Source organism: Aptenodytes patagonicus, chromosome 6 (genome assembly GCF_965638725.1).
Source record: "Aptenodytes patagonicus chromosome 6, bAptPat1.pri.cur, whole genome shotgun sequence".
NCBI lineage: Eukaryota > Metazoa > Chordata > Aves > Sphenisciformes > Spheniscidae > Aptenodytes > Aptenodytes patagonicus.
This window is the reverse complement of record NC_134954.1, coordinates 12,790,576-12,816,306: the sequence shown is the minus strand read 5'-3', so window position 1 is coordinate 12,816,306 and position 25,731 is coordinate 12,790,576. Positions and strand designations below refer to the sequence as shown.

General features: G+C 51.4%; 2 protein-coding genes across 3 annotated transcripts; one reads left to right on the top strand and one right to left on the bottom strand.

Annotated features, from left to right (window-relative positions):
* The first annotated feature begins 1,969 nt into the window (after positions 1-1,969).
* Positions 1,970-5,969, top strand: NPPC (natriuretic peptide C). The gene is made up of 3 exons (XM_076341189.1): positions 1,970-2,172; positions 3,724-4,051; positions 5,518-5,969. The coding sequence occupies exons 1-2, from the start codon at positions 2,080-2,082 to the stop codon at positions 4,036-4,038; spliced, it is 408 nt and encodes a 135-aa protein (XP_076197304.1). The 5' UTR covers positions 1,970-2,079; the 3' UTR covers positions 4,039-4,051; positions 5,518-5,969.
* On the bottom strand, positions 5,965-25,202 carry COPS7B (COP9 signalosome subunit 7B). 2 transcript variants are annotated; one of them, XR_012995598.1, is made up of 8 exons: positions 25,138-25,202; positions 22,783-22,958; positions 21,494-21,569; positions 19,844-19,932; positions 19,051-19,253; positions 17,652-17,757; positions 7,250-8,035; positions 5,965-6,454 (listed from the first exon to the last, which is right to left on the bottom strand). XR_012995598.1 is itself a non-coding variant. In XM_076341188.1 (7 exons), the coding sequence occupies exons 2-7, from the start codon at positions 22,942-22,944 to the stop codon at positions 16,036-16,038; spliced, it is 795 nt and encodes a 264-aa protein (XP_076197303.1). In that variant the 5' UTR covers positions 22,945-22,958; positions 25,138-25,202; the 3' UTR covers positions 14,835-16,035. The 2 variants fall into 2 exon arrangements, 1 of the variants encoding a protein (XP_076197303.1); XM_076341188.1 differs by lacking the exons at positions 5,965-6,454; positions 7,250-8,035 and adding an exon at positions 14,835-16,194.
* Positions 25,203-25,731: the final 529 nt, after the last annotated feature.

Sequence of the window (25,731 nt, the reverse complement as noted above, 5' to 3'; positions counted from 1 at the left end):
CACGCCGTGACATTTCCCCCCCAGCCGTCCCCCGTCTCCTTCCCCATCCCGGGTCCCCCCCAGGAGAAGCAGCGGGGCAGGGCTGCCTGCAGCATCAGCCAGCACGACCGGGACGGTGATGGCAGGACCCTGTGTCGGCTGCCGTGTCGCTGGTGACCTCGGGCACCCCAACAGCCCCAGGTTGCGGAGACCCAGGGCTCAGCTGCCTGCTGCTCCCCTTTCCCCCGCACAAGCCCTGCTGAAGGGGGTAGTGCTTGCAGAACCCCCCTCCTTGCACCCCGGAGAGGCTGCATGTCACATCTCAGCATGCTTCGGGGGGGACAAGAGCTGAACCCCGAGAGAAGGGGCCTCTCTCTGCTCCTTGCCTGCACCCCCGGCTCCCTGGCATCCAGGGTCGGCTCTAATCCCGACTCCATCGCCTCGCTCTGCCTGCACGCAGACAAATGCCCAAGCACAACTTTACACTCCAAAAAGTCCAAGTTGTCTCCACCTGGCAGGCACGATGGAAAAACCACCGAGACCTTCTCCTTCCAGCTCCTATTCACATGGAGCTGAAAAGCCAATCTCCTTTGAAGTGTCCCGTGCCCAGTAGCCCGGGCTGTGGAGGAGGAAACATCTCCCTGCTCCCGAGCAGGGAAACCACGGACCCCCAAAGAGCCACAGCCCCCCGGCAGGAGCAGCTCCCCAGGGATTTGGGGAGCAGCAGAGCCCAGAAAGACCAAGAAAAAGAGCAGGAGGAAGGGACCAGCCTGGAGCTGACCCCAGGGAGAGGGGGAAGAGCAGAGAGCATTTCCCTGGTCCCAGGGAAGTGATTTGGGGTGCAAATCCAGCCTGATGCAATCCAGCCCTGCATGCTTCTGCAAAGGGGGGTGTCTTTCCTCTGGCCTGATCCCAGTAAGAGCGTCCCCCCTGGCCGGGGTGCCAGGGATGGTGCCCAGCTCCAATGGCAAAAAGCAACTAGAACCCCAGAGCTGCCTGGTGCCAGGCACACCAGCAGCAGCGGCACAAATCCTGCCCTCCCAGTGCTGAAGGGGAAGGGTGAGGGCAGGGGGGAGCCCCCACCGTGTCCCCAGAGCCCCTGCGAGCTACTGGGGTTAATCCCGGGATCACATCCTTCTCCCGCACCCTCCAGCTCTGGGAGCAGGTTGGAGGAGGCCAGGCTGCACTGCCCTGCGGTGGGTCAGCCCTTGGGGTCCTGTCCCCAGCAGAGACCCTGTGACGCTGACTGTGCCCTGCAGAGGACATCCCCAGGGTGTGTAAAAAGCCCCATCTCCAGGGCCAGGGACACCATCCAGCCCCACCAGGAGAGCGGAGGGAGCAGGTCACACCCTCCAAGCCGAGGGACCCACCTAGGTGCCCTCAAGCAGCGCCACTGCCCCCTGCATCCCCCTGTGTCCCCATCATCCCAGCCAGGGAGGGCAGTGTCCCCCCTCCTGCCAAGCAGGGACCTGGGAGAGAAGTTGGAGGATGAACAGGTTCTGATTTAATCCTGGATGTGAAAAAAAAGTGCTTTTTGCGCTCATTCCTGTCTTTTGGGCTCAACCCCCCGCCGGGACCCCCCCCAGCCTACGACAGCCACCCCAGGCTGGCCTGTGTCCTTCCATGGGGGGTCACCGGGGAAGTGAGGAGGAGCAGAGGGGCTGTGGGGCAGCCAGGCAAGGGGAGGGCAGACAGCTTGCCGGGGGGTCCAGGGGTGGCTGGGGGGAGGTGTGAAGCCAAATGCCCCCCGCTTTCCCTTTCTGCTCTCCAACTCCCTGAGCCGGTTGCCTTGGGCTGATGTGTCATCTGTTCCTGCCAGGGGAGAAGGGACCCCCCCCCCCCCCCCCCCTTTAAATTCCTGCTATTGTGAAGTGGGAGGCCGGGTTGGACCTGGTTGTTTAGATGACATCACCGAGCAGGTTGGGTTATAAAATGAATGAAGCAGAAAGCCCAAGTTCACTAGCTCGGCACTTCGCAGGCGGCAAGAGGGACCTCGGGGCTCCGCTCTGAACTTTGACTCCCGTCGGTCCCAGCCTCTCCCCGGGGCTCCCCTTGGCTCCCCGCTGCCCCCCCGGCCCCCCTCTCACTCGGCCTCGCAGGATGCAGATCTCACCCTTGCTGGCTGGTGGACTTTTACTCGCTCTGCTCTCCGTCAGGCTGGAGGCGAAGCCGGCGTCTCAGCTCCCACAGAAGGTACGGCTGGAGCTGCCCCCCGGCTCTCCCTCCTCTCCCTGTCCTGCTGAGGGTCCTAATGGCACAGGGGGGGAGACGTGGGGTGACTTTGGGGCGGCAGAGTCAGTGCAAAGCGGGGTCCTCCTTCCCCATGGGCTTTTTGAATGCTAGGGGACCCCCTGCTTCTCCAGCCTGTCCCAAGCATGCGTGTCCCGGGGACGTCAGCCCCAAACCAGGTGCTGGAGGGGGACGCTCTGTGCCCCCGTACCCTGCGGGATCGGGGCCGGGGAGGGCAGCAGTCTGCTCCCCAGTGTCACCCCGGGGGCCCCCCTCTGTGCTGGGCACTGGGAAAGGGGAGCAGACCCGAAGCGGGGTGGGCAGCAGGTGCACGGCGGGCAGGGTGCGAGGCCAGAGCCCTACAGGCAGCCCTGCCCAAACAGGTCAGGCAGGGGCACCCGGGGCATCCCCCAGGGAAGGGTCGCCCCAAATGGGGGGTGCCTCAGGGAGCTGGGTGTCCGGGATGCTGAGGAGGAGGGATGCACCGGAGGCCACCAACACTGGGTGGCACTGGCACAGAGATGGGGACGCGGACTGAGGGGTGCCCCAGGACAGCGGTGGGACAGGACTGGGAGTGTCTCCGTACGGAACTGGGGTGCGGGCTGCAGAGAAAGGAGTGATATGGGGGGGGGAGGGGGGGGAGTCAGGGAGATGAATGGGGGTGAGCAACCCCAGGGCTTGGTGGGCAGCAGCCCCGAGCAGGGAAAGAGATGGGGGGGGGGCCTGGGAGATGGGGGGCGGGCAGTAAGGAAGGGGTGTGACCCCTGTAATTGTGGGTCAGAACTGGAGGAGGGGGGGGACCCAGAGAGCATTAGCCAGGTGGGGGGCAGCGGGAAAGGGGAGCCCTGATCTCCGCACCGCTGCTGGGGACATTCTGCAAGGCAGGGGTGCAGGGAGGGCTGCTCAGAGTAGTGTGACCCCCGCCGGAGCTGGGCTGGGGTGCAGGAACACCCCCCCATAAACTGAAGGGGCCTGAAAGCTGGCAGGGGACGCAGTGACCCCCCACTGTGACGCAGTCACTGCGTCCCCTGCCAGCTTTCAGGCCCCTTCAGATTACTGGAGAGGGGAGTGTGGTGACAGCAGCATGGCTGGGGGGTGCAGCACCAGCAGCCCTTTTTTTGGGGGGGTATGCAGTGACCCCAGCCAGGGTGGGCACACAGTGACCGGGGCAGCGCCGGGGCGGGGCGGGGGGGGCGGGAAGGCACCGCCATGGTGTGGGGTAGGGCGATGCTCCGACCCCAGGGCAGGGAGCACAGATTTGGGGAGGGGGGAGGATGCCCTGGGCACAGTCCCAGGGTGATGGGCTGCATTGTTGGGGGTGGGATGGGGGGTGCACTGCCCCCAATCCCGGGTGTGCATCGCGGGGGGGGGGATACACCGACCCCGCTGCGGGTCCCTAACGGGGGGGGGGGGGTCCCAACCCTGAATCGGGGGGGGAGGGGGGGGGGCTGTCCTGAGGGAGGCGGCGGGGGAGCACTGGGGGGCGGCGGCGCTCTGACCCTCTCCCCCCCACAGGCCTCCCGCGGCTCTGCGGCGGCGGCGGGTCCGCCCGAGGCGGCGGCGGCGGAGCGGGAGAAGGAGCGGGAGAAGGAGCGGGAGAAGGAGCGCAGCAGCAGCAGCGGCGGCGGCGGCGGCGGCGGCGGCGGCGGGTCGGGCCCGCGGGAGGCGCGGGAGGCGCGGGCCGAGGCGCGGCCGCGGGCGGGCTGGGCGCGGCTGCTGCAGGACCCGCCGGGCCGCCGCCACAAGGGCCTCCATAAGAAGGGCCTGGGCAAGGGCTGCTTCGGCCTCAAGCTGGACCGCATCGGCGCCATGAGCGGCCTCGGCTGCTGAGGGACCCCTGGCGGTGAGTGCGCGGCCGGGCCGGGCCGGGCCGGGTCGGGTCGGGGAGCTTCGGGGCGCTCCGGGGACGCTGTGCTGTTCCTCCGTACGCTGCCGGGGTGGGAGATGCCACCGGGCGGGATTGCGGGTAGTTAGTCCGCTGAGCCGTCTGCAAACCCCGCTGTTGCTGATGGGTAAAGAGGGGGACCCCAAAGCTGGCTTTAATTGCACTCCCACCCTTCCAACGACCCTCCTGCTGCCCGGCTGCCTTGCCTGCCTCTGCAGAGGGTCAGACACCCCGGCTGTAGTTCATCGCTCCCGCAGCAGCTCAGGCTAGATTCTCCTCTCCGCGTGAACTAGACCCGCAGGCTCCAGGGAGGGTGCAGAAGGAGCTCCGGTGCAGCCATACGTTCCCAGTTGCTCTGAGCCCCCTACGCCTGACAGACACAGGTGACCTATGGACACGTCTCAGGAGGACAGGGTACCCCCCACATGCCTGTGGTGGGAGGATTAGTGAGGCGCCTGTCTCAGCCGTGCTCCAATTAATTGAATTCAAGGGAAAACAATACACGAGTTCCCCAGGTGTCTCCTAGTTGTGGTGACAGCCCAGGGTAGCACTTTCCTAACCCGGGCTTTGCATCCGAGCAAGTTACGGGAAGCTGGGAGAAGTTCTTCCCACAGCACTCCACGGCCACTCTGCTTAGGGACCGATAGGCAAGAGAAGCATCACTTCCCTGCAGTGACCCGTCTGGGAGAAGCACGGCAGCTCCTCCCCTACCAGCTCTCCCCGAGGGTGCTGGGGGGGAGCGAGGCACCACCCTGGCCTGTTCCCTGCCAGCAGGTCGCACGCAGCTGAACTCACACCTGGCGAAGCGCTTGCCCGCTGCAGCCCAGGCCTCTCACTCTTCTTCCCACAGCACGGCACTGCCCCCCTCAAAGGGACGTGCCTTGGCCCTGCAGTAACGCAGTCAGGCGCGGAGGGGACTGGATCCAGACACCCTGCTGCTCTGCGGAGCAATGGGAAGAGCGGGGCGCAATGGTGCCCGCAGGATGCCAACGCTGGTCATTGGCCCTGCCCAGAGGGATGGGTGCTGCTCCTCCGCTCCCTCCTGTAGCGGCTCCTCAGTATTCCCAAGGAATCGCCCAGCTCAGGGCTCCGAGAAGCGCGCACACACCGCGCAGCCAGCTCGCACCCATCCTCTCTTGTTAAATTCTCATCAGGAAAAAAAAAAAAAAGATTTCTGCTAGACCCAGGACCAGGAGGAGCAGCACGCTTCGCTCAGCCTCTCCCCTAAATACCACATAGCCCAAAAGCAAAGGGTGAGCTTCTTCCTTGCTTTAGCACGAGCAAAAAGCTCAGAGCGGTTTTCTGTTGACTTCAGCACCCCCGGGGCCCATGCCAGGATTATTCTCACGGGGGCTTCAGCTTGGGACGGGTAAGGGGTGTCGTATGGCAAGTACTAACAGGCACTTTGTTCTCATTCCTCGCAGGGCTTTGAATCCATAGTCCATTTTCTCCTACCGTGGCCAGGCAGGGCCATCCCCCAGGCAACGCCTAGAAGAGCAGAGACACCCCCCCCGGAACGGACAAAAGATGTGGCTGTGTTTTTCTTTTTGGTACGAGGAGTCATGGCACCAGCTGTTTTGGTTTTGTTATTTTTTTAAAAAGTGCTATCTTATATATATTATATATACAAACACTCACCAAGACAAGGGACAGTGCTTTTCCAAGAGACTGATGAAGCCAGCTGTATAACGTTGCTGTTTGTAAATTCATGTCATGCATAAATGTATTTATGTTGTAAAGCTATTTATATATTGTTTATAAAGAGATATTTATAAAAAAAATTATTTATGTAACTAAATGAAAAGTCAAGCATTGTAACATTTTTTTTTGTCCTAAGTAGTTGAAAAACTTTAAAAAAAAATCATTCCGTGTGGCATTTTGTAACCTGTCTTTATTTATCAAATTCACATACAATTTAAACGTCAGATTGATTGATTTTAACAGTTAAAGAAGAAATTGTTCAGATGTTTTAGAAAAGTCAGGAGCGAGAGAAAGGCCAGCTGATACCTTAAGCTTTGATCCCATACGCAAAAGTAAACTTGCGCCTAAATCCTGCGGTGCTCTGATGGACCGAATCCTGCCCGGCGCTGCATGTAGCTGCGAGCCTCTGCAGAACCCAGCTGAACCCCCTGCGAGAGCACGCGGCCTCGGGCAACTCATCTATCGCCCAGATCCTGAGTGGCACCCCTGGAAATAAGCCCATCACGTTCAACAGCCGAGATCTGGACTGACAGACAGCAGTGCGACAAGAGCAGCGTTTGGCCTAGGCGCGTTTTAACCGCTTCCAGCCTGCAGGTTTGGGTCCAAATTTCATCCCGTAAGTAAAGCTGTATCGCTGGGCGCCGTACGGAGACGCAGTCCCTGCCGAGAGCAACAAAGAGACCGCGGTGGATCCGGCCCCCGGCTGTGCCAGTGGGAACAGAGCTTTATGCCGGAGGCGCTGTTATTCTAGGATCCAGCAGCTCACTAAGTATCTTGCTGATATTCCCATTCGCCAAACCTTCGCTGCTAAGCTGTAAAGTCCCTTCCTCCAGCAGAGATTTATTTAACTGTGCCTGGGACAATGCGTAGACAGACCAAAATATACTGAGGGCTGCCTGGTAAGGATTCACGGACACAGCTGTTGCTACAGCTTCTTGCTATGTAAAGTGCATGAAATAAATCGTTAAAATGACTCGGAGCTCTAAAGCAAACAGCAAGCGAGGGGGCGGGGAGCGCAGCAAACACGCAAACTCCCGCATGAAGGCTCTTTGGTCTCATTCTTCAAAGAGGCCTTAGGGGAAAAAAAAAAAAAAAAAAAAAAAAAAAAAGAGTGGCAGGCGCCCAGCCCAGCCGTGACGGGAGTCACAAATTATGCCCTGACCGTTGTAGTGGGCTGGGAAACAACGAGCATTATGTTCTGCTGGGCTCTGGTGCCTAGGACAGGGCAAAAAGAAAGTCACCAAGACCTAGAGGCAAAAAGATCCTTTTCCTTAGCAACCACCAGGAAACCATAGAAACCTCCAGCCAGATTCTCCCCAACTATTAGAGAACATTATGTTTACAGAACAAGAGGATTCATCCAGACACCCGACAGCTCAATCATCAGGTTAGGAGCGCGCACATGACGTTTCCAGCCTCGTACGAGCAAAGCCTCCGTCAGAGACAGGTACCCACCTCACGGTGCCCAGAGAGTCCAGCTGGATGGGAGCAGCAGCTGACGGACCACGTAAGGCGTTGCCTATGGGGAACAAAATCAAGACCCTGGGAGGGAGGGAGGGCGGGCGGCAGGACGGGCAGCTGGCAGCTCAGTGCCCTGCCTCGGGCTCAGCTAGAGCCCTCCAGAGATGTCCATAGGTAATGACAACCCACCGTCAGGGCTCTGTAAGGCAAATACAACACCCATGAAGGTCACCCTACTGGCTCTGCACACCTTTAGAGGGAAGGAAGGGCTGTGCCAGGAGCTCCTAAAGAGATGTCCGTCAGAGGGGACTGTCCACTGTCACCCAGCAAACCTAAGGGACAACAAGGAATCACTTACTGCGCAGACCTTGCACACCAGGTGTGAACAGGGGTGTAAGAAGATGGTACCGCGGGTCGCCCGCAGAGTCCTGGTCCTTGAGCATGAAGTAGTGACCATAACAGAGTGCCAGGCTGGGACCAAGGTGCGGCCAATTCCCCTTCCAGCTTTGGCTTTTTGCTGCAGAGCCAGAGCTGGAATAAAACCATCTGCCTGGTGACAGAGGGCTTCTCCTCGACAGAGCAGAGGGAACTTGGTCTCAGGAATTCAGTCCCCAAAATTTGACAACGTATGTGAGGCACAGCCCGAGCTCGGGTCAGGGAGATCCCAGAGGTCACAGTCTGGGGTCGCGTACGGTCTGGATTCCCGTTTCTCCTCTGCAGCGTAGTCCAAGGGGAAAAGCGCAGCCCCACAGCACGGGTTCCTTCCATCCACTGGGCTTCCTGGAAAAGAGCAAGCCCAAGGAAAAGGACAAAGCTGCACTGCAAAAGGACACTAGTTTGGCAGAAGGGGAGCGATCAGAGCGAGAGCTCCCCGTGCAGAGGGAGGGGATAACAGCTTGGCTCCTCGCTTTGCTGCTTCCGCTCTGACCAGGGGTAAGTCACCCTGTCCCTCAGCATGCTGGTTTCCCACCTGCAGGATGGGAACATTGTGCCCACATGGAGGTGTGAGCTGATGTGCAAAGGAGAAGGCAGCACTCAGGGGTGAAAGAGCACTTGGGAAAACTTTCAGATCCACTCAACCTTAGCACCCACGCGGCACAGCCAGACCGGTGGGTCTGACGGGCAGAGCGTGGCACTGCGAGTAGAGGTCAGTTTTCAGAGTGCTGACAAGCACCTTCCCCGGTTCGTGGGACAGGCAGAACGGGAAACGGAAACGGCTCATTAGAGCACAGCGAGCACCTGATAAGGCCACAATTGGGTCTCCCTGACAGGGGCTCAGTAGGAAACAAGGCCAGCAGGAAAAAGAGGGGCCACAGGAATCTAATTAAGAGGGGAGGAGGCCTCACGCACAGCAGAAACAAATTGATCTCGCATCACTGCCTCCCTTGTGGGCCAGCTAGGTCAAACCCTCACGACATCCAGTAAAAGGATCCAGGGCCAGCACTGGGTAACTCCCTCGCCAAATCCCAGCCTGGAGACGGCATAACTGAACAGCAAGAGCTGTCCTGGATGCAAGCTGCAGCCTCAGGGGGGTGGCATCCGACATCTCAACAGGGGACTCGGAGAATGGCATTTAGCAGAGGTGTATATACACACTCCCAAGCTCCTCTGTCCACACTCAGGTCAGACTAGCACTCACGGGACCTACACGTTTCCTGCTCTACCAGTTGAACGAGCAGCAGCCACGTTCAGCTTCCAAGTGGGAGCGCTTGTGACATGACATAAGAACAGCCTTGATTTCCCCTCTCCAGGAGCTATTCCTAGCATGAGATGAGCCATAGGCCCCCCAGCCTAAAACAGCACGCTGCTCTCTAGTGAAAAAGGACAAGAGCTTTCTCCAGCGCTGTTGTACAGGTGCCTTGCAAAGCCCAAACAGGCCGGAGCAGACCCTGGAGCTCCCACAACAGGGGCACAGTTGCCCTCTAACATGTGGGAAATCAGTTCTGTTCCCCCAGCCCACATTGCATGTTTTTCCCTGGTACCATTAATGCAGCTTTTCCAAGGTATTTATTGCTGAAGAGTTACAAAGCCCAGCTCAGGTGACAGCAAATCCCAAACCAATGAAGAAAAAGAAAAGCCCAGAGCCCCAGAGCAGGAGAGCAGTGGAATTTTCCAGCTGGAAAGGGACTTGAGCCATTAAGCAGGGACTGCTGGGGGCAGCAGCACACACGCCCCTGCCACTTGCTCCAGGACTCCTCCAAGCATGGGCTGCTTCCCTCAGAATGCAGAAAAACAAAGGGAAGGGATCACAGGGCAGCTTCCAGAGGGAGCCTGCGCTTGACACAAGCGCAAGTCGAAAACAAGAAGGGAATTGAATCCAGTCCCCTTCCTGTCAGTCAGCAACTAACCTTGTCAGAAGGGATGGCAGCACTAACCGAATCAGGCAATTCATTAGGTTGGGGCACAGCAAAAGCCCACGCTCTCTGGAGCAGAACTACGGTGAAAATCCAGGGTAATGAGTTGCAAACTGCCTTTGTAAATGACACTTCTGCAGTGACTCTGGCAGGCTGGGAAGAGAGCTAATAGGAAAATCATTAGGTAGCATCCCTTTGATATTGTTGAAAACAGCACAGGCTATTTTTCCTGCCCCTTCCATAATTCACCTGGCATATTACCCGTAACACCCCAGGCCGATATTCCCACGGTGGACCACCTTACCTGCATCAGGGGAAAAGAAGGGTACGGTACACAGGAGGAAGATGACTTCTAGAAAAGCTTAAAAATCTTTAAGATTCCCCCCTCCCATACACGTGCATCTTCTTCAATTCCATCAGCAGCGCACCGCTGCCCAGCCAGACCAAAGCACTTTACAAACCTCTGTCACAAAGTCAGCACGCAAGAGAGGCTGTCCTGGGAAATGCAGCTGCAGAGGAGCTCATTTGCCCAAGGTTGCCTTCTGCAGCCGTAGCAGAGCTGGAATAGGACACAGCTCTGCGCTTTGCCCCTTACTTATAACACTGTCCTTGTCCTTGATTTCCATTACGCTAAACCAGGCAACAGCCTGCGCCTCCCTAGATGCAGAACAGCTCTGAGGAGCAATGCCTGCCCACCTGGCTTGTCTGCCAGCAAGGAGAGGTGTCATCTCACAGTCGTGATGTAAAAGGTATAGCATCACAGCTGGCAGGTGATCCTGTAGGAACTGGTGCTCTCTAAAAGCTGCGAAGGTGACAATGAAACACCACAACATTACTTATTGCATCAGCCTTAGGACTGTGCTGATCATGAGACAGCGACTGAAACATCAGGGCTGATGAGATAAACAGCATCTTCAGGAAGAGTCTGGAGGCCTAGACAGCGCTACTTCCAAACTTCATACCCATAAAGATATGGCCTTATAGTCAGAAAAGCTCAAAATACTCACAAAAAGGCCGATCTCTGATGGAGCGAGGCTTCACTTACCCACCACAATCAGCTCTTCTGGAAACACAGAGGTATCATGCATGCACGAGCATTTAAAAAATGCCCTAATGACACAGAGATTCACAAGCCTCTATAGGAGACCTGGAGCTGTGGAAGGGTGTCCTACCTTCTACTAAAATTACACCAAGAGAGGACTACTGGCACAAATTCTTTTGCACTCTGTGGGGAAATACACATTTCAGGACTGTTAAATGACATTATGGCATCCCATTACCACCCAGAATTTCCAGTGTGTATGTTCATTCGCTAGAGCAGGGACACCTTCTCTTCTTCTTGACAAGAAAAAGCCATGGTCACAGCACTCATGCAATTTACAACCTGTAGCAAATACATCAGGGCATCTCACAAGGTCTACACGCTGTGGGAAAAAGAAGCGTGCGTGCCTGTGCATTTGGAGACAGCGAGCAAAGCGCTGCTCTGCCTAATCCTTTGCCTGGTTCACTAATCAGAGATGGGGGTACCACCACAGTGCCACTAAGCAGCAGGGTGCAGGCAATCAGGCTAGGGGGTAAATACGCACCCTCCTTACAGGACACCTCTCTAGCTTCAATCACTTACCTATGTTAGCTCTGTGGTAGGGCCAAACTTGATAAAATATCAACAAAATGTCAACAGTCCCTGAGAGACACCGACCTTCGCCACGGAGCAGAGTGAAACAATGACATATTTCTAAAAACTCTGCTAAGAAATTCAATCAGACTGTCAGGTTAAAATTCCATAATAAAAATACAAGGTTGAGGTTACAAGTAGGAACTGAGATCACTCTAAACTTTAATTTACCTTTCTTGATGCCCCTGGGTTACTCTCTCTCAGATTACACAAAACTAAGCTAGACAGTTTCACTTTTTGGTTCCCTTGCGTTAGGTCAGATGCTATAGAGGACTTAGCAGGGGGGAAAAACAACAGTATGGGAGCAGGTGCCAGAGATCTGGCTAGCTGGGTCTATATACTTGTGGGACAGGTTCTTTAATTTCTCCATTTCCCCACTATTCGGAATAATAAAAAGCAACGTTGTCTCTCTCCATTGCAAAGTTTGCAACAGGCTCAGATACTGAAGTAACAAGCAGCAGCACCAACAGGCCTAGGAACCCGTAAACTTTGACTGTTTTACCCCAGCAGGAGCTGGGCTTTATTTGCTTTTCAGAATCAGAGGCCTCTCTAAACAGCTTAGATGCACCCATATAAACCTGTACAGAACTGAAAGTTTAGGAAAAGTCTGATTTACCCACGTGATTTGTTACGTTCTAATACAGCCGTCGAAGTTCACGGCACTCTCACTTCTGCCTCCCCCACAATTAATAAGCCCGACTTCCTTTTCGTGCACATGGACCAACGGGTTTTCCCCTCAAAGGATAAGCAGAACACTAAAAGCAAAAACAAAAACACCCACTGGGTTCTGTATCATTTTCCATTCTTCCAGGAACAGAAAGCTGTTCAGCAAAATTCACTTTTGGGCTGGTGGGAGAATGGCCATCTCTTACCACCACTCTCTTCTATGGGAAGAAAAGCTTCACTTTCCCCAGCTTCACTCTGGAGAGCAGGTCTGCAGGTCCTACTCCTGTACCCGATCCCTGGAGAGAGACCTGCAAGCCTGCATGCAGCTCCACAAGCACCCATGGGATTTCAGAAGCCTGCACAAGACCGATTGCAGGATGGGTCTCAAATCTGAACACAGAAGGGTCTGTCAGCATCACTGATTTTCCCTCCTGCTCTCAACAGAAGACTAAGCTAGCATTCAGCTTATTAAGGAGGTGAGGAGGGAAGTAAAAGAACAATAGATTTCGAGCCAAAACTTTTTTCTGTAAAAGGATTGACATCAGCATTGCTTTATCATGTTCCAGAATTGCCTGATGTTAGCTGGTATCAACTGAGTCACAGCAGGAATGCCAGGGACATTTGTTAGCATGAGGCACAGCTTTAGGGCTAGGGCAGTCTACCAGCACTGCAATCAGCCGAGATCCTCTCTTCCATTTTCCAGCTCAGTGCTCAATTCCATATTAAACAAGCACTAGTACAAGCGGAGCTGCAGAACATGAAGCTAGACAATAAAGCCCTGAAAAGCAGAGGGAAGGCAGCTCCATCTACTTTTTCTCCCTCTGGGTGGAGGGCATAAACAGAAGTTCAATAGCTCAAACTCTGTCCTGCTGCAATCCTGAAGTCAGCTGCAGCTGGAGCAGCCCACTGCTGCCATAAAACAAAGTAGGGCACGATGCTCTCCCCACATCAGGGAACAGTGTCCAGCAGTGCTCAGACAAGCTGTGTTAGCTGCCTCCAGCAGGTACATGCAATACATGGGAGTTTGCATCAAATCCACCTCTGCTTCCATCTCCCTCTTGTCCCCATAGCACAATTAAGCTCCCCAGGCACTCCCCACTCGAAACAGTCCGCAATTCAGCCCCCACCAGCCCCTAATTCACACAACTCCGCTGCTCCGAGTTGCTGCCCTCCCTGTAGTCACAGGGAGCCAATGCAGTCTTTATCCGTTGTCCTTCTCAAACATCATAGCACCTCCTGCATCCTTCCCTGTTAACAACTATGCCTTCTGCTTCATTCCTGGAATAGCTGCTAACTCTTTCCATCGAGCCAGATTCATTAACCAGCTGCTGCAGAGCTGTTTGCCTCCCCCAGGTACTCCGTGCATGTCATTTGTTAATGACTCATCTCAGACTGGGCTCATTGCAAAGATGCCCCCCTCCTTTTGCGGCACAAAGCGCATTGCTGGCACACCAGGAAAGCCAAACATGCAAACAGCTCAGTTCCCTCCAATACCCCTTTCCCTTCTCCGTCCTCTCTCGCCATCAAGCATGGGACAGCTCTTTATTCAAAGTACTCTTTCCTCCCTTGCTGATCAAAGGCAATGTGTACCAAAGCATAAATAAGATCTTCACCCCCAGCCAGGCTTTGAGAACAGAAAAAACGTAAGAACAAACTCAAAAACTTCCAACACACTAAAGAAGCTTCAGCAAACTAATGTGACTCCTGTAACTGGCAAGGAATAAACACCAAGGATGCCAAATTCACATCTATTTCCCCAGCAGACTGTGGCTTCCTGAGGAGCTAAAACGATTTCCAAAGGCATTTGTATTCCTCCTGCCTCTTTGCAGGACTAATATTAAAAATGGGAAGGAAAGAAAACAGGTAGTGAGGGCCACAGAACCTCTCCTCGCTAGTCAAATCTAGTGAGGAACTGGATGACCAGTACACTGCAGCTGCCCATGCAGGAAGCCAGAAACAGGCTCAGTCCATCTCCATCACACAGATGTATTATACTCGGGTACACAAAGTCCACCTACATCTCCCGAGAAGCTGTCAGCTGAACACTGGGAGAAGCTAGTACAGAAACTAGCACTGCCACTGTTTGAGAAACAGTTCCCTTGAGGTATAGGGAAGGCTTCGTGCTCTGGGCTTATTCACTTAACATCCTTCACTGGGAATTTTTTGGCTAGTATTTCTAGGGGGAAGAGAGAGCTTGCAAAGAATCAGAAACCAAGGGACTTGACCCAGAGGCAGCTGGATGGGATGTATTTAGATCCACCTCTCAAGATTAAACGCTGGTGGGCCTGCACTGCAGGCGAAGAAAAGGAGAGGAATTTACCTTCACAAGTGTACGAGTCCTGTGACTGAGGACTGAAAACACACAGATGGCAAAGAATTCTGGTAGCAATAAGAGGAAGGCACATGCATTGCACAAGCGTGTGCAGGTGACAGCTGGCTGCAGGACTGAAGCATTGTCACAGTCCTCTGTTTGAACAGCTCCCCTACCCGCTCACGGAAAGCCCTCCTCTTTACAGCATGGAGCGAAGTGAAATGCAAGGGCCAAACTACAAAGCAGTACTCTGCTAGACCCAGAGGAAGGAATCGACTGGCCTAAGACAGAGCACAACTACAAACCTTCCACAATCAGGCATCAAAGGTGTTTAAGGCTCAGGACATTGGGCACAGCTACTGGCTTTGCCACAGATCCTTCTGCACAGATTTGGACAAAGATGAACTACTGACAAAATGGGAAGAGCACTTCCCTGCCTCCTGGATGCATCAGGGAGATTAGTCAGACCTTCTGGTAACATAACATCAAGAATCAAGTAGATGCTCAAGTGAGTAAGTGCTGTTGAACTACAAGCCTAAAGCAGCCTTAAAGCCAAGACTCCAGACTCTGACATTAAATCAGCATTTTTAATTTTTTTTCTAAAATGTGCTTTTTTGTGAACTGCTGTTTCAATGCCAACCCCATCCTTCCCCTTAAAAAAAACCCCCACACCTTGCCAAACTAGGTGCAAATCACCTGAAGTTAGTCTGTAACAAATAAAAAACACAAAACAAAGGCTGCAATGCTTTAGAATCACAACAATGTACAAAAAAGGGAGGAAAATACAACCTGAAAGTGTCCAGAATTCAGAAAGACTAGTCAAGTCCATTGCTTCAGCAAGGGGATGCTGCTGCGACCCCTGCCAGTGGGTCCTGGGCCACCAGCCTGCCATGATGCTAAACGGGCTCTTCTCCCATGCAGACCTCTGTCGCTAGCATCCAAGGAAGAGCAAATGTATTACCCTTTGAAGGTATCAATGGGGGAAAGAACTCACAAGCAGCTCTGGGAGGTCACATCACATTCAGAAGGAACAGTTTCTAGTATGCCCCTAACCACCTGCAAGAAGGAAGGCTTGAAAGAGCAGCCTGCTTCCTCCTTATTGTATTGAGGCCTCAGAGATGCAGAACAGTGCTTCAAATCTGTGAGAGATTAAAGGGCTTAGTAAGGGCAGTAAACAGACAGTTAAGTAAACAGCCCAGCACTGGATCTCATCTTCACAGAGCGAGGTAGTGTGAATTTCACCCCAGTTTAAAATAGACAGGGGTAGCGGAAAGGCTGAAGACTTCCATGTAAAGCAGTTCCTGACCTAGAAACCTTTCTGTGCTCCCTTTGGGAATAAAAAGATCTGTGTTGATGGCTTCCTCGCTCCCAGCCTGGCTTTGGTAGCCACACTTCAACCCTGGGATTCAGACACTTGCTACAGAAGTTCTCCCAAGATCTGATTTAGTACAGCAGCTTCCTCAAGGTTAAGCAGCAGTGAGACTGGCTGGGAGGGAGCAAAACTGTCCACAGATTTTTTTTCCTGCCCCTTTTGGTTAGTCCCTCTCTTTAGAAGTCTCTCTTTACAGGACCAGAACAGGAACACCCTGGAAATGAATAGGGGCTGCACAGTGTAACTTAGCCAGGTGCTGCTAACTGGGAGCTGTATTCAAACAGGGCTTTTATTTGCCAGCCTGGAAGGGACTGGCCCAGAACCCACTGAAAAAGGAGACACAGGCCCTTTTTCGCTCCTCCTGTTGTCATTCCTAGCTGAATGACATTTAGATGGTATGTTCTAGTGACGGCTGGAGACCAGCCCTTTGACTTTGGACATCTTCTTTGTGGGCTGCCTTTGTTCTGTGTGTGGAGGGCACTCTCGCTCTACCAGCTGCTGTTCCATCTCCTGTGCCGACGACGAGGCTGTAGCTTTTAATGTTTTCTTTATGTTTGTGACCTGGCCGAGAAGAGACAGTGAATCAGCACCTGCTTCTTCCTCCCCTTGCAGTAGAAACTCTGTTCATAAACATACTGAAAAACCCCTGGAGTATAGATTATAAAATAAACTTTCCCACCAGAAACAGGCTTTGCACTTGTGTTTATTAAAGGTAATGTTTCATCGTCACTTACAGCCCGAGTTGTTAATATTTCCAGTCTGGCTCTAATACGGAATAACTAGAGATTACTTTTTTTCCCCCCTAAGAGACAATGGCACAATATCGTACCACCTATCCGGCTGGCTGGCGGGACCTACTACTGCCTTGGTGCAGAAGGCAGCCACCCTACCATTATGTTGGCCAGAAGCAGGAAGGACAAAGGAGACTGTGAAAGAAACAAACTTACACTTAGGACAGTGCTTGAAAAGGGAAAATGCTATTTGGCCTAGCTGGCTGTCTGAGCCACAGATATTTGCTAGAAGCAGGAACAGAAATTGGTTTCGTGGGAGGCAGCAGTAGTGCTTCTGCTACTCTGGCTGAAAAGGAGAGATACAGCACCAGGCACCATACTCTGTCCCCTGGAACCCTGTAGGGCTCACCAGAAATACCATGAACAAACCTTAAAAAAACCCCACAGGCAAAAACAAGTTTGGGAGTCAGGTGTGCCAACTCCAGGCCAAAGGCATCTGGCAAACCAAATGCGCTATGGATGCCAATCAAGCTGCCAAGCATACGCTGCTTAAGAAGGCAAAAGTAAACCTGCAGGGATGCAGCACTCTGCAAGAAATAAACCCTGAGCAAGTGTCTCGGGAGGACCATTTTCACCTTTACAGCTGTATTAGCCAAGATTTGTTCTCATAAGTAAATACACATCAGCAGGGGCTAAAATCGCGTGCCCGTGCTGCCATCTACCGCCTAGCTGCGCATGCAACAGAGGCAGGAGCGCTCCCAGGTCACGTTGCTGAAGAGAGCGTGTCAGAGAGCCCTGTCCGGGTGCTCAGCCTGACTCCAAGAGAAAGACCCCGAAGGAAGCTGCCAAGGGCACTTTTTGCAAAAGCAACGAGACGAGAGAGACTTTTGTTAATTACACTTTCAGGTTTAAAACAAAGTGAACTGTTTTTTCCTTCCTTCCTGCCTTGCACAAAAGGAACAGAACTGCATCCAAGCTCTGTGTTAAAAGCATGCTTTTCCTAACAAATCAATTCAGGAAACTATAGGTAGTGCACCCACCTAGTGTATTTTTATAAAGAAAAATTCCAGCCTGCTCAGAGTGGGCAAATTTGATATTTGTGGTGTTACCAGCACATGGAAGCAGATGTGTTTTCTTCCTACCCCAGACCAGCACATCTGATTTGCATGATTGCTAGCCTACTTCAGAGAAGCCACAACCATTAACCAGGTGTTACCAGATTATTTTCTTCAGTAAACAAACATTTATCAAAAAGCATAGAGCAGTCTGAAGTGACTCTGTACCCACCTCCATCTCTACCTGCTGCTGAGTTCGGTGATGGTTCTCTTTGTATTGGTTGGCTCTAAGTACTTGCTGCTCAATTCCTAAAAGAACCGCTTCACAACCATCACACCTGTAAGATACAATGTCAAACAGTGTTTACGAGTTCTCTCTGGAGCAGCTCAATCAGGCAATCTGAAAAGTCATGCTCGCCTAAACGTTTAGGAGATTATTAAATTGATACTCCCTGCTTAAAGATTAGAGTTCCAAAAAGCTGGCAAGAAAAAGCTTTGCTGTTTACTCAATGTATTTCACAGCATTCTTTAGAGAGTCCATGTTACTCTTACCTGCCCATCAAAAAGTAAGCACAGGTTCAATGCACTTTCAACTTCCTTTTCAATCAGAATTACTGCTTAAACCGGGATGCAACGCATGTTTCAAAAGTCAGTAAAATTTTAAAATTAAACAAAAAAGTCAGATTGAGAGAATCCCCCTGCCTGTTAAGTGTTCAAAAGACAAGAGCACTCCTCCAACACAGAACTCCTAACTGGAGAGGACAAAAAGGGAATTGGCAGTGGGTTCATTGTTACCTTCCAAACAGTGCTGTAAGGTCCTGGAAGCTGCCAGAGCCCTCCCGCTGAGATGGGATTGAGGGAGTTGGGAGTAGAGAAGCAAAAAACCTGCCCCCACCTCAGGACAGCGTATTTGCACAGCAGTTTAATTACTTTTCATGCACCCATTACCATAGCAACTAGGACGCAATTCCCAGTCAGCTCAGAACCTGCCACAGGCTCCACACTCTACAGGGGAATTTCTTTGGGTGGGAAGGGAATCCTACAAAAAAACAAGCAGCAGCTTCCTGGCAAAGGTACGAAAAGATAGTACCACAGTCCCAATATGGTTGCATGCAGCCTGCATTTGCAGGAACAAACAGAAGGCAAAGGCATCTGAAACTTCAAACTTGAAGAGACGTCCCCTCCAAAGAACTGTGATTCTCTAGAATTTGCCCACGCAGTTCTCATCACAGTGAAAAAGGCTGAAAAGTAATGGACAGTTCTGTTTTTGTTATCAAGTGTAACAGCAGAAAGGGGGGTAGCTCCCACCATAAGACCATGAGTCCAGTTCGGCATGGCTGTTTGAGAAGACCCTTGACTCCTCGCTAGGGTTCTGCCATGTAAAAGCGACGGTGAGAGCAGAATCTCAAGACCTAGTATAGTTTGGCTTGATATATAACACAAATTAAATCCTAGGTGGGATCTTGGAAAACTTGCCCAATAGAGTGCTCCTTCAAGTGCCTCCTTACAGCATAAGACTCCTGGTTAATGGAACATGGTAAAATTGAGCCAGCGCTTGAAACTTTGAGGAATAAAAAAAAGACAGGACAAGCTACGTACAAGGAACAAGGAAGGTGGAGAGACTGCCTCACCATTCCTGGAGTGTTTTGACAATGTTACTGATGTCCTTCTTCTGAATGTCTCTGCCGATACAAAAATCCACCTCTAGCACCTGGTTTCGTTGATCCAACTTCCCCTGGATAATATCTGTATAAACCGCTTCAATAATCAGATCTTCCAGCTCCCTCAGATTCCTCATATCCAGGTCCTTCAGCAACACAGAATAGGGAATGCACTAAAAACAGCAAGTCCAAGAATAAGTTAACAGTCCTAGAGCCAAAATGAACAGCTAAGTCTCAGAAGGTCAAGACCCAAATGTTTATTGTATCCTACACTTTAACCTGCAAGTACAGCAGTGACTGATCATGACAGAACAAACGCCTGCTACTAGGCTACATAATATTCTGACACAACTTTGGTAATTCCTGAAGCTTTGGCACAGCATGTTCTGCAGGAAAAAAGGTAATAGGATTGCAGAAGAAATTAAAAGTGTTGCTTAGTTTTCTCTAGAACAAAAAGTCAGTGTTTTTAAGACTGATTCTCCACCTCCAGCAGTGAAAGAAGCCATACAAAGTTTCGCAGCCCTTACTGACCAATTTGCATGGCAGTTCAGACACCCCTACAGCTCATCCATGGAAGTCCACTAAGTTAATGTCCCAAATGTACCACGAGAGAACACTCTACATTACAGGTATTTTCCTAGTTGCAGGATTTTTTGTGAGTACTCACGCAGTCCAATACAACTTCAATGCTATGGAATTGATGCTATTTTCAAAAACAAAAACAAACCAAAAGATGACTGCTATCATACAAAGTGCACTTTACCTTCATTCTGGAAGCCAGGCTTACAATCGTCAAGTGTTTCAGCTTATTTTTCTGAGTCGCTGTTAATTCAGGCAGGTTATCTTTGTTTGCTGTTAATGTTCAAAAGACAAGATTCAGGACTTTCCTTCAAGAATTATATAATCCAGGCTGCAGAACTTCAGGCTAGTTGCACTACACTAAACCCTGAAAGGCTGAACCCCTTCAGCTACTGTGAGTGCTGGTGAGCAGAGAGCGCTGCGGCTGATGGCAGATTAGCACACCCAGGGAGAGAGGGGAAAAGTTAAAAAATAAGTTGGCTATTCCATTCTTCTCTGCTTATTTAGTAATTCTGGTTTTGGAATTAGAACATAATTCACATCTACACAAGTGGTGTCCTGCCAAAACGGTTGGTCAATGCTTTGTTTCTACCACCAAGTCATTTTTATTTCATTAACGAGCTGACAGAATAAAATCTTCCCCCTTTGCTGATCTGGTTGTAAATACAGCTGGTTTTATTTCTCTAGAGAGCTGCCGAATTTAGGGTTGAAAGTGTAAAGTACCAGGCTGAGGAAGAGAGGAAAAATTATTAATCTAGATACTTACATGGCCTTACTGTCATTGTATTATATTCATGTGCCTCATGAATATTTAAAAACAGAAAGGAAACCAGCGGCTTTCCAAAGCAAAGAAACTCTTTAAAATATCTGCTTTAATGGAAATTAGTGTTTCAGGGCCACTCAAGTTCTCCCATCCATCCCACCTCATTCAGTGCTCTATATTTTGACTACTCTTCCCCCCTTCTCTTTCTTCACTAGAAAAGGAAGAACGAACTGTGCTGTCACATGCTGGGACACAAGACCCATGCACAGCAAACATCCTCTAATCAGTCACAGAATTCATGAGGCTCATGTTGCTCCACAGCCACTGGAATTTCCAGTCCTTGCACTTATGGATGCCACTTCTCCTTACAGGAACTAGATAGCTCATCCACCACAGTGATAGCCAGCACTATGATAGAATTATTTGTCACACACTGTAATGGTCTGGATTAGGCTGCTACCCACAAATGAAGTATTAAATCGTAGCAGAATGGAAGCATAAGCACCAGAGATAAAAGCACATCTCGACAGATACTAAGATGATTCACACATAGTCCTTCTGAAGCTGTATAAAAGTCATTATTTCGATTTGTATTCTAGCTAAGAAATGCTTCATTTTGTTTCAGCAATGCCATCACAGAATAAAAGGTTATCCCATAAACCTTACAGGTTTTTATAAATAATGCAGAACAATTTTGTCTAAGATTTCTGCAGCTTCCATAACCGGTGTCATCTAAATTTCAAAACAGATGTCTGAAATTGCACTCCGCAGAGGTAAGCGGCCTGTGAACGTCAATGAATACTGCTACAGACCAATTCAATCCAGTGCTGCAGTCTAATCCAAACCAGTAAAAGACCATCATCTCTAGCCCTTCCTCCACTTTTTAGCAATTAAAAAGCACATATGACCCAGAGAGCCCCTACGAACAATTCTCCTCCCAAGCAAATTCTGTTCTTGGACACTTTCACCCAGCCACACTGTACCAGGTACCACAGAAAGCAAAGAACTGCCTCTGACAATTCTAAAGGGCAACCCAGTCTCGCACTCTGCAAACAGGCGGCAGTCTCTTACCTACATAGTCTGGGTACGTTCCGTACGCAAACAGGTTCAGCAACTGGAAATAAGCAGCATTAGACCCTTCAGCAAGCTGGATGGGAAGACGACAAAAGAAACTTCATGTAACACGGTAACAGCCAATACGACACTGGTAGGCGACTTCTCCAGAGCATGTTTTAAGTCTATATAGGACAAGTAGTACCCATAAAAGTAATTATGTCCTGATCTTAAAGAGCTGGACCCTTTATAAGGCCTCATGAGCAGCAGCAAATTTCAGCAGTTTCAGAGTCAAGATGATCTAGCCATTTCTATGCACCAGAACTTAACTACAGTTTGGACTGTCAACTGCTTTGTGCAGCCCCTTAGGAGGCAAAAGAAAAAGGCAACTCTTAATTTCAGCTGACGTCCTACAGGGCCAGCTCTTCTCATCATGTGACAAGCAAGCAGGCAATGGTGTTGGTTGGTTAAGCATCCTTGCTATTACTGGGAAAGCTAAGACAGCTTACCTGCAGAGCCACAAAAACTTCAAAGCAAAGCAAGCTAGAACATTGTAAGTTGAATGCATTTGAAAGTAATAGCACTCCTCTCACATGCAAACACTTCACTGGAATAACTGCAGCACCAAGCAGTGATTTTTATGGAGTGGGTTTTTTTTTTAAATACCATTTGCCACACACAGATCCAGGAAAAAAACATACTTGCAATTTGATGCTGAATAACCATAGAGGCATTTTTCGGCATATCTAAGATCCCGTTTGGAAAGCCAAACTTGCTGTACGCCACATTACCCCAGCTGCAGAGATACTCAACCTAGATTCCCTCATTGTAGTAGAGGCGAGTGCTGGCAAGGCATTCTCAGTAAAAGCTCTGGAACTTACTTTCCACCTTGGTTTGAAATGGTTTGGTTACCACCCAGGCCTGATACACTAGACATCTGTTCATGAAGACTTTTGGAGACCATTGAAGTTATGCTTTCCAGGACAATGAAGGAGTAGAAAGGGATTTTTTCGTTGTTGGCTGGCTAGGTGCCTTCTTAAAATTGTTACTGTGCTGCTGCCAGGTTTTTGCTGTATTAGCAATCGCATTAAGGTAGCAAAGCTTTATATAAGTATTTTTTAACATCTAATATATACAGGCAAAAGCAACATCAATCTCTCATACACAAACATCTCGGAACCAAGATAAGTCGCACCAGGCCCTTCCTGGCACAGAAATTTCACGCACAGGCTGTCTGTGGAAACTTCTGGGGATCTCTTATACTGGCAGTGCAGAAGGGGCATCATAATAGAAACTCATTCTCTTACCTCTTGCACATTTGTTAACTCCAACAGCTCTCCAAAGACATAAACCCCAGGAGCCTCCAGCACTTGATTTATAAGAGCAGTCAGAGCTGAGCCACTTGTACCTTTGGCTAGCAAAATAAACTGCTCTAGAAGATTGCAGGACGGTTTCTGTTCTCCTGCCATTCTAGGTTTTCAATCTGTCAATAAAAGAACATGATATTAATACATCCCTTCTCCTCTGCTGAATTCTGTCTGGCAGTGGATCAGAAGGTAAGCTCAGCAGAGTAACTTTTTGGTGTCAGCAGAGCCAGGTTTTTCTTCAGCATTCAGAGGACAGGCCAGGAACCCAGCAGGTTCGAATGCTGATTTACCTGGGGAGCAAAAATGATTCACACAACACCTGAGCAAAATTTCTGCAGACTGTCTGGTCAGTTCCCTAAAAAGATCTACTCCTGCTAGTAGGAAAGGAGTTTAGATTCCATGCTGTTTTCAGACTTTTCCTTCTACTGATGCTGCCAAATAATGCCAACTGCAAAGATGTTTATTATTACGTCTGTTAGAGGCCAGCTAAGACTTCCTCCTTCCTCATTACACAGCCTCAAAACGGCAGCTAACTTAATTCTCTGTGAAGAACTGATCCACCTTGTAGACCCGCACATTGTACCTTTTCCTTTGACATCGGCTATAGCTAAAGCGTGCGTACATAATTCCTTTTGCGTTCTTAGCCTAAAAGGCAAAAACAACTGTGGCCTGTAAGTAGCTTACCAGTCTACATTGTACAGTTAATGTGTTTTGGGTTAACTGGAAAGCTGAAGTGATAAAAATACCCTTTCTACAAAGGCTCTATTTAAGTCCTTGCAAAGAGAGGTCTTTGTCTTCATCTGTTGCCTGACATTTCTGGTGTGCATGTTGTCTCCCAGCACCAACATGTTGCTTTTGAAATGTAAAACAGAATTTATTAACAAGTTGAACAAAACAAGTTATTTGTTTACAAACAACTAAGAAAAAACTTCCGAAGCATATTATTCAGACACCAAACAAAGAACTTAGCAGATAAGGGGGGTTTTGTGTTATGTTTGTATCGGACAATTCTCAAGCATAGCATGTAACCCTTACTCTGGTGAAGAAAACCAGACACCAGAGAACCTGTCTCATTCTGTGTGACCACTGGGACCACATCTGCCCCTGTGGGGGTGGCACAGCCACACAGGTGTTTGCACTGTTTTGCCATGCCTAACCAAATTAAGACTTGTGAAGGCAACACAGCCAGCTTCCTTTACTAGTCAACTTCTAAAAATACACTTTACTCCATTCCATTACACCTGCAGGTACAAATGGTCTCAACCTAAGCGGGCAATCTTTTGCACTCTCCACACAAAGATTTCTCGGTTCTCAGTGTAAAATCTCTTTGGGATTCTTTTCATCAACGGCACACGTGCAGCCTGACTGAATAGTACCTCAGTTTCAACTGAGAAATCCCTACAATACGATAACTCTCACTGTGGCTTCCTAATACACCTGAAGGTACATCGGTACTACTCTCCCTGCTCACAGATAAGGAAACAGACACAGAGGACTGACAATTTTCTCAGGAGAGCGCACAGAGTGACTGAGCTGGGAATGAAATCCAGATTTCAGTTCCCAAGCCACTGTCCTCCCTCACAGGTAACCAAAACACACACCGGTGTAGGAGGTTACAAAAGACTGGTTAGCTGCACCCATGCCCTGCTAGGAAAGGAATGCCAATTCTTTGCCCCTTTCCAAGTTAACGTTCAGACAACTGCGTTGCTGTTGCAACCTGTCTGCACAGCCGTGTCACCGCGACGACCTCGCTGCTCTTTCCACAACCGACTCACCCTGGTGAGAAGTGATTGAAATACAAATGGAAGACACTTTAACGGAGCTTGCCCAAAGGCTACAATAACCCATACACGGGGATAAACCGGGCTTCTCCCCCTAGCCATGCCTTGCTGCAGCCTTTCTAAGGTACCTGAAGGGGTTTCAGGGCAGGAAACGGCACGCAGACCCCACAGGAGGGAGGCGGGCTGCAGGGCACGGAGGCAGCCGGGCTCCCCGGCCCTCCCGTCCCCACAGACCCCCGGGAGGGCCCTCGGGCTCCGCCGGGCCGGGAGTCGTGCCCCACCGAGCGGGCCGAGCCCTGCCGCAGGGGGTGGTTTACCCAGGGTCCCGCCGAGGGGCCCTGTCGCCCCTCACCGCCGCCCCCGGTCCTCGTTCGCTTCTCAGAGCTCGGGGAGCCGCACGCTCGGCAGCGCCGAGACGCGGCCGCGGAGCGGGGAAGGGAAAGGGTCGGTGCGCGGAGGGTCGGTGCGCGGAAGAGGGGGGCGGGCGGCTCCTCCCTCCCTCCCCCGGCGTTACCTCTCCGCCCGGCCTCCCGCCCTGCGGCTCCCGGCGCCGTCCCGGCCGCGCCTCAGGCCGCCATGATGGCGGCGCCGGTGTCCCGCGCGCGGCTCCTTCCCCCGGAACGCGCGGCCGCGCGCGGATCGTTCCGCCCCGGGGCGGCCGCAGGGCCCGAGCACCGCGCCCCGGCATCCCTCGGCAACCGGGCCGCTACGGCCGGTGCACGCTCGTTCGCGGCGGGGGTGAGGCCGGCTGGGCCCCTCGGAGCAGGGGACGGCAGGCTGGCTGTGCCGGCGGCGGCTCCCGCTCAGCTATGGCACAGCAGCCCCCACAGCAAATGCCGCCTCACCGCGTCCCGAGCAGCTGTTTAATTACAAGCAAGTGAAGTTTCTGCTTCTCTCTTTCGGGGATGTGAGGTGCTGTGGCAGCGTCGCAGGGTTTTTGCGCTCCAGAATGACCTGTGTGAAGGACCACCATTGTCAGGCCACGTTTCAGCGTGTTCTTTGTTCTGACGGCGTGGTCAGCGCGGGTCTGTTTCACACGAACAGGTCCCGTTCCTCTTTCAAATCCTTGCGTACGCTACAGCCTTCAGAGGGGATGAAATCTTCCATT

What these genes read in the sequence shown, in the direction of transcription:
- NPPC (XM_076341189.1), top strand. Translation starts at nt 2,080, where the DNA reads ATGCAGATCTCACCCTTGCTGGCTGGTGGACTTTTACTCGCTCTGCTC. An exon ending in CGTCTCAGCTCCCACAGAAG is followed by an intron (nt 2,173 to 3,723) that starts GTACGGCTGGAG and finishes TCCCCCCCACAG; the next exon opens with GCCTCCCGCGGCTCTGCGGC.
- COPS7B (XM_076341188.1), bottom strand. Translation starts at nt 22,944, where the DNA reads ATGGCAGGAGAACAGAAACCGTCCTGCAATCTTCTAGAGCAGTTTATT. An exon ending in AACGTACCCAGACTATGTAG is followed by an intron (nt 19,933 to 21,493) that starts GTAAGAGACTGC and finishes GAACATTAACAG; the next exon opens with CAAACAAAGATAACCTGCCT. An exon ending in GCCTGGCTTCCAGAATGAAG is followed by an intron (nt 19,254 to 19,843) that starts GTAAAGTGCACT and finishes TGCTGTTTTTAG; the next exon opens with TGCATTCCCTATTCTGTGTT.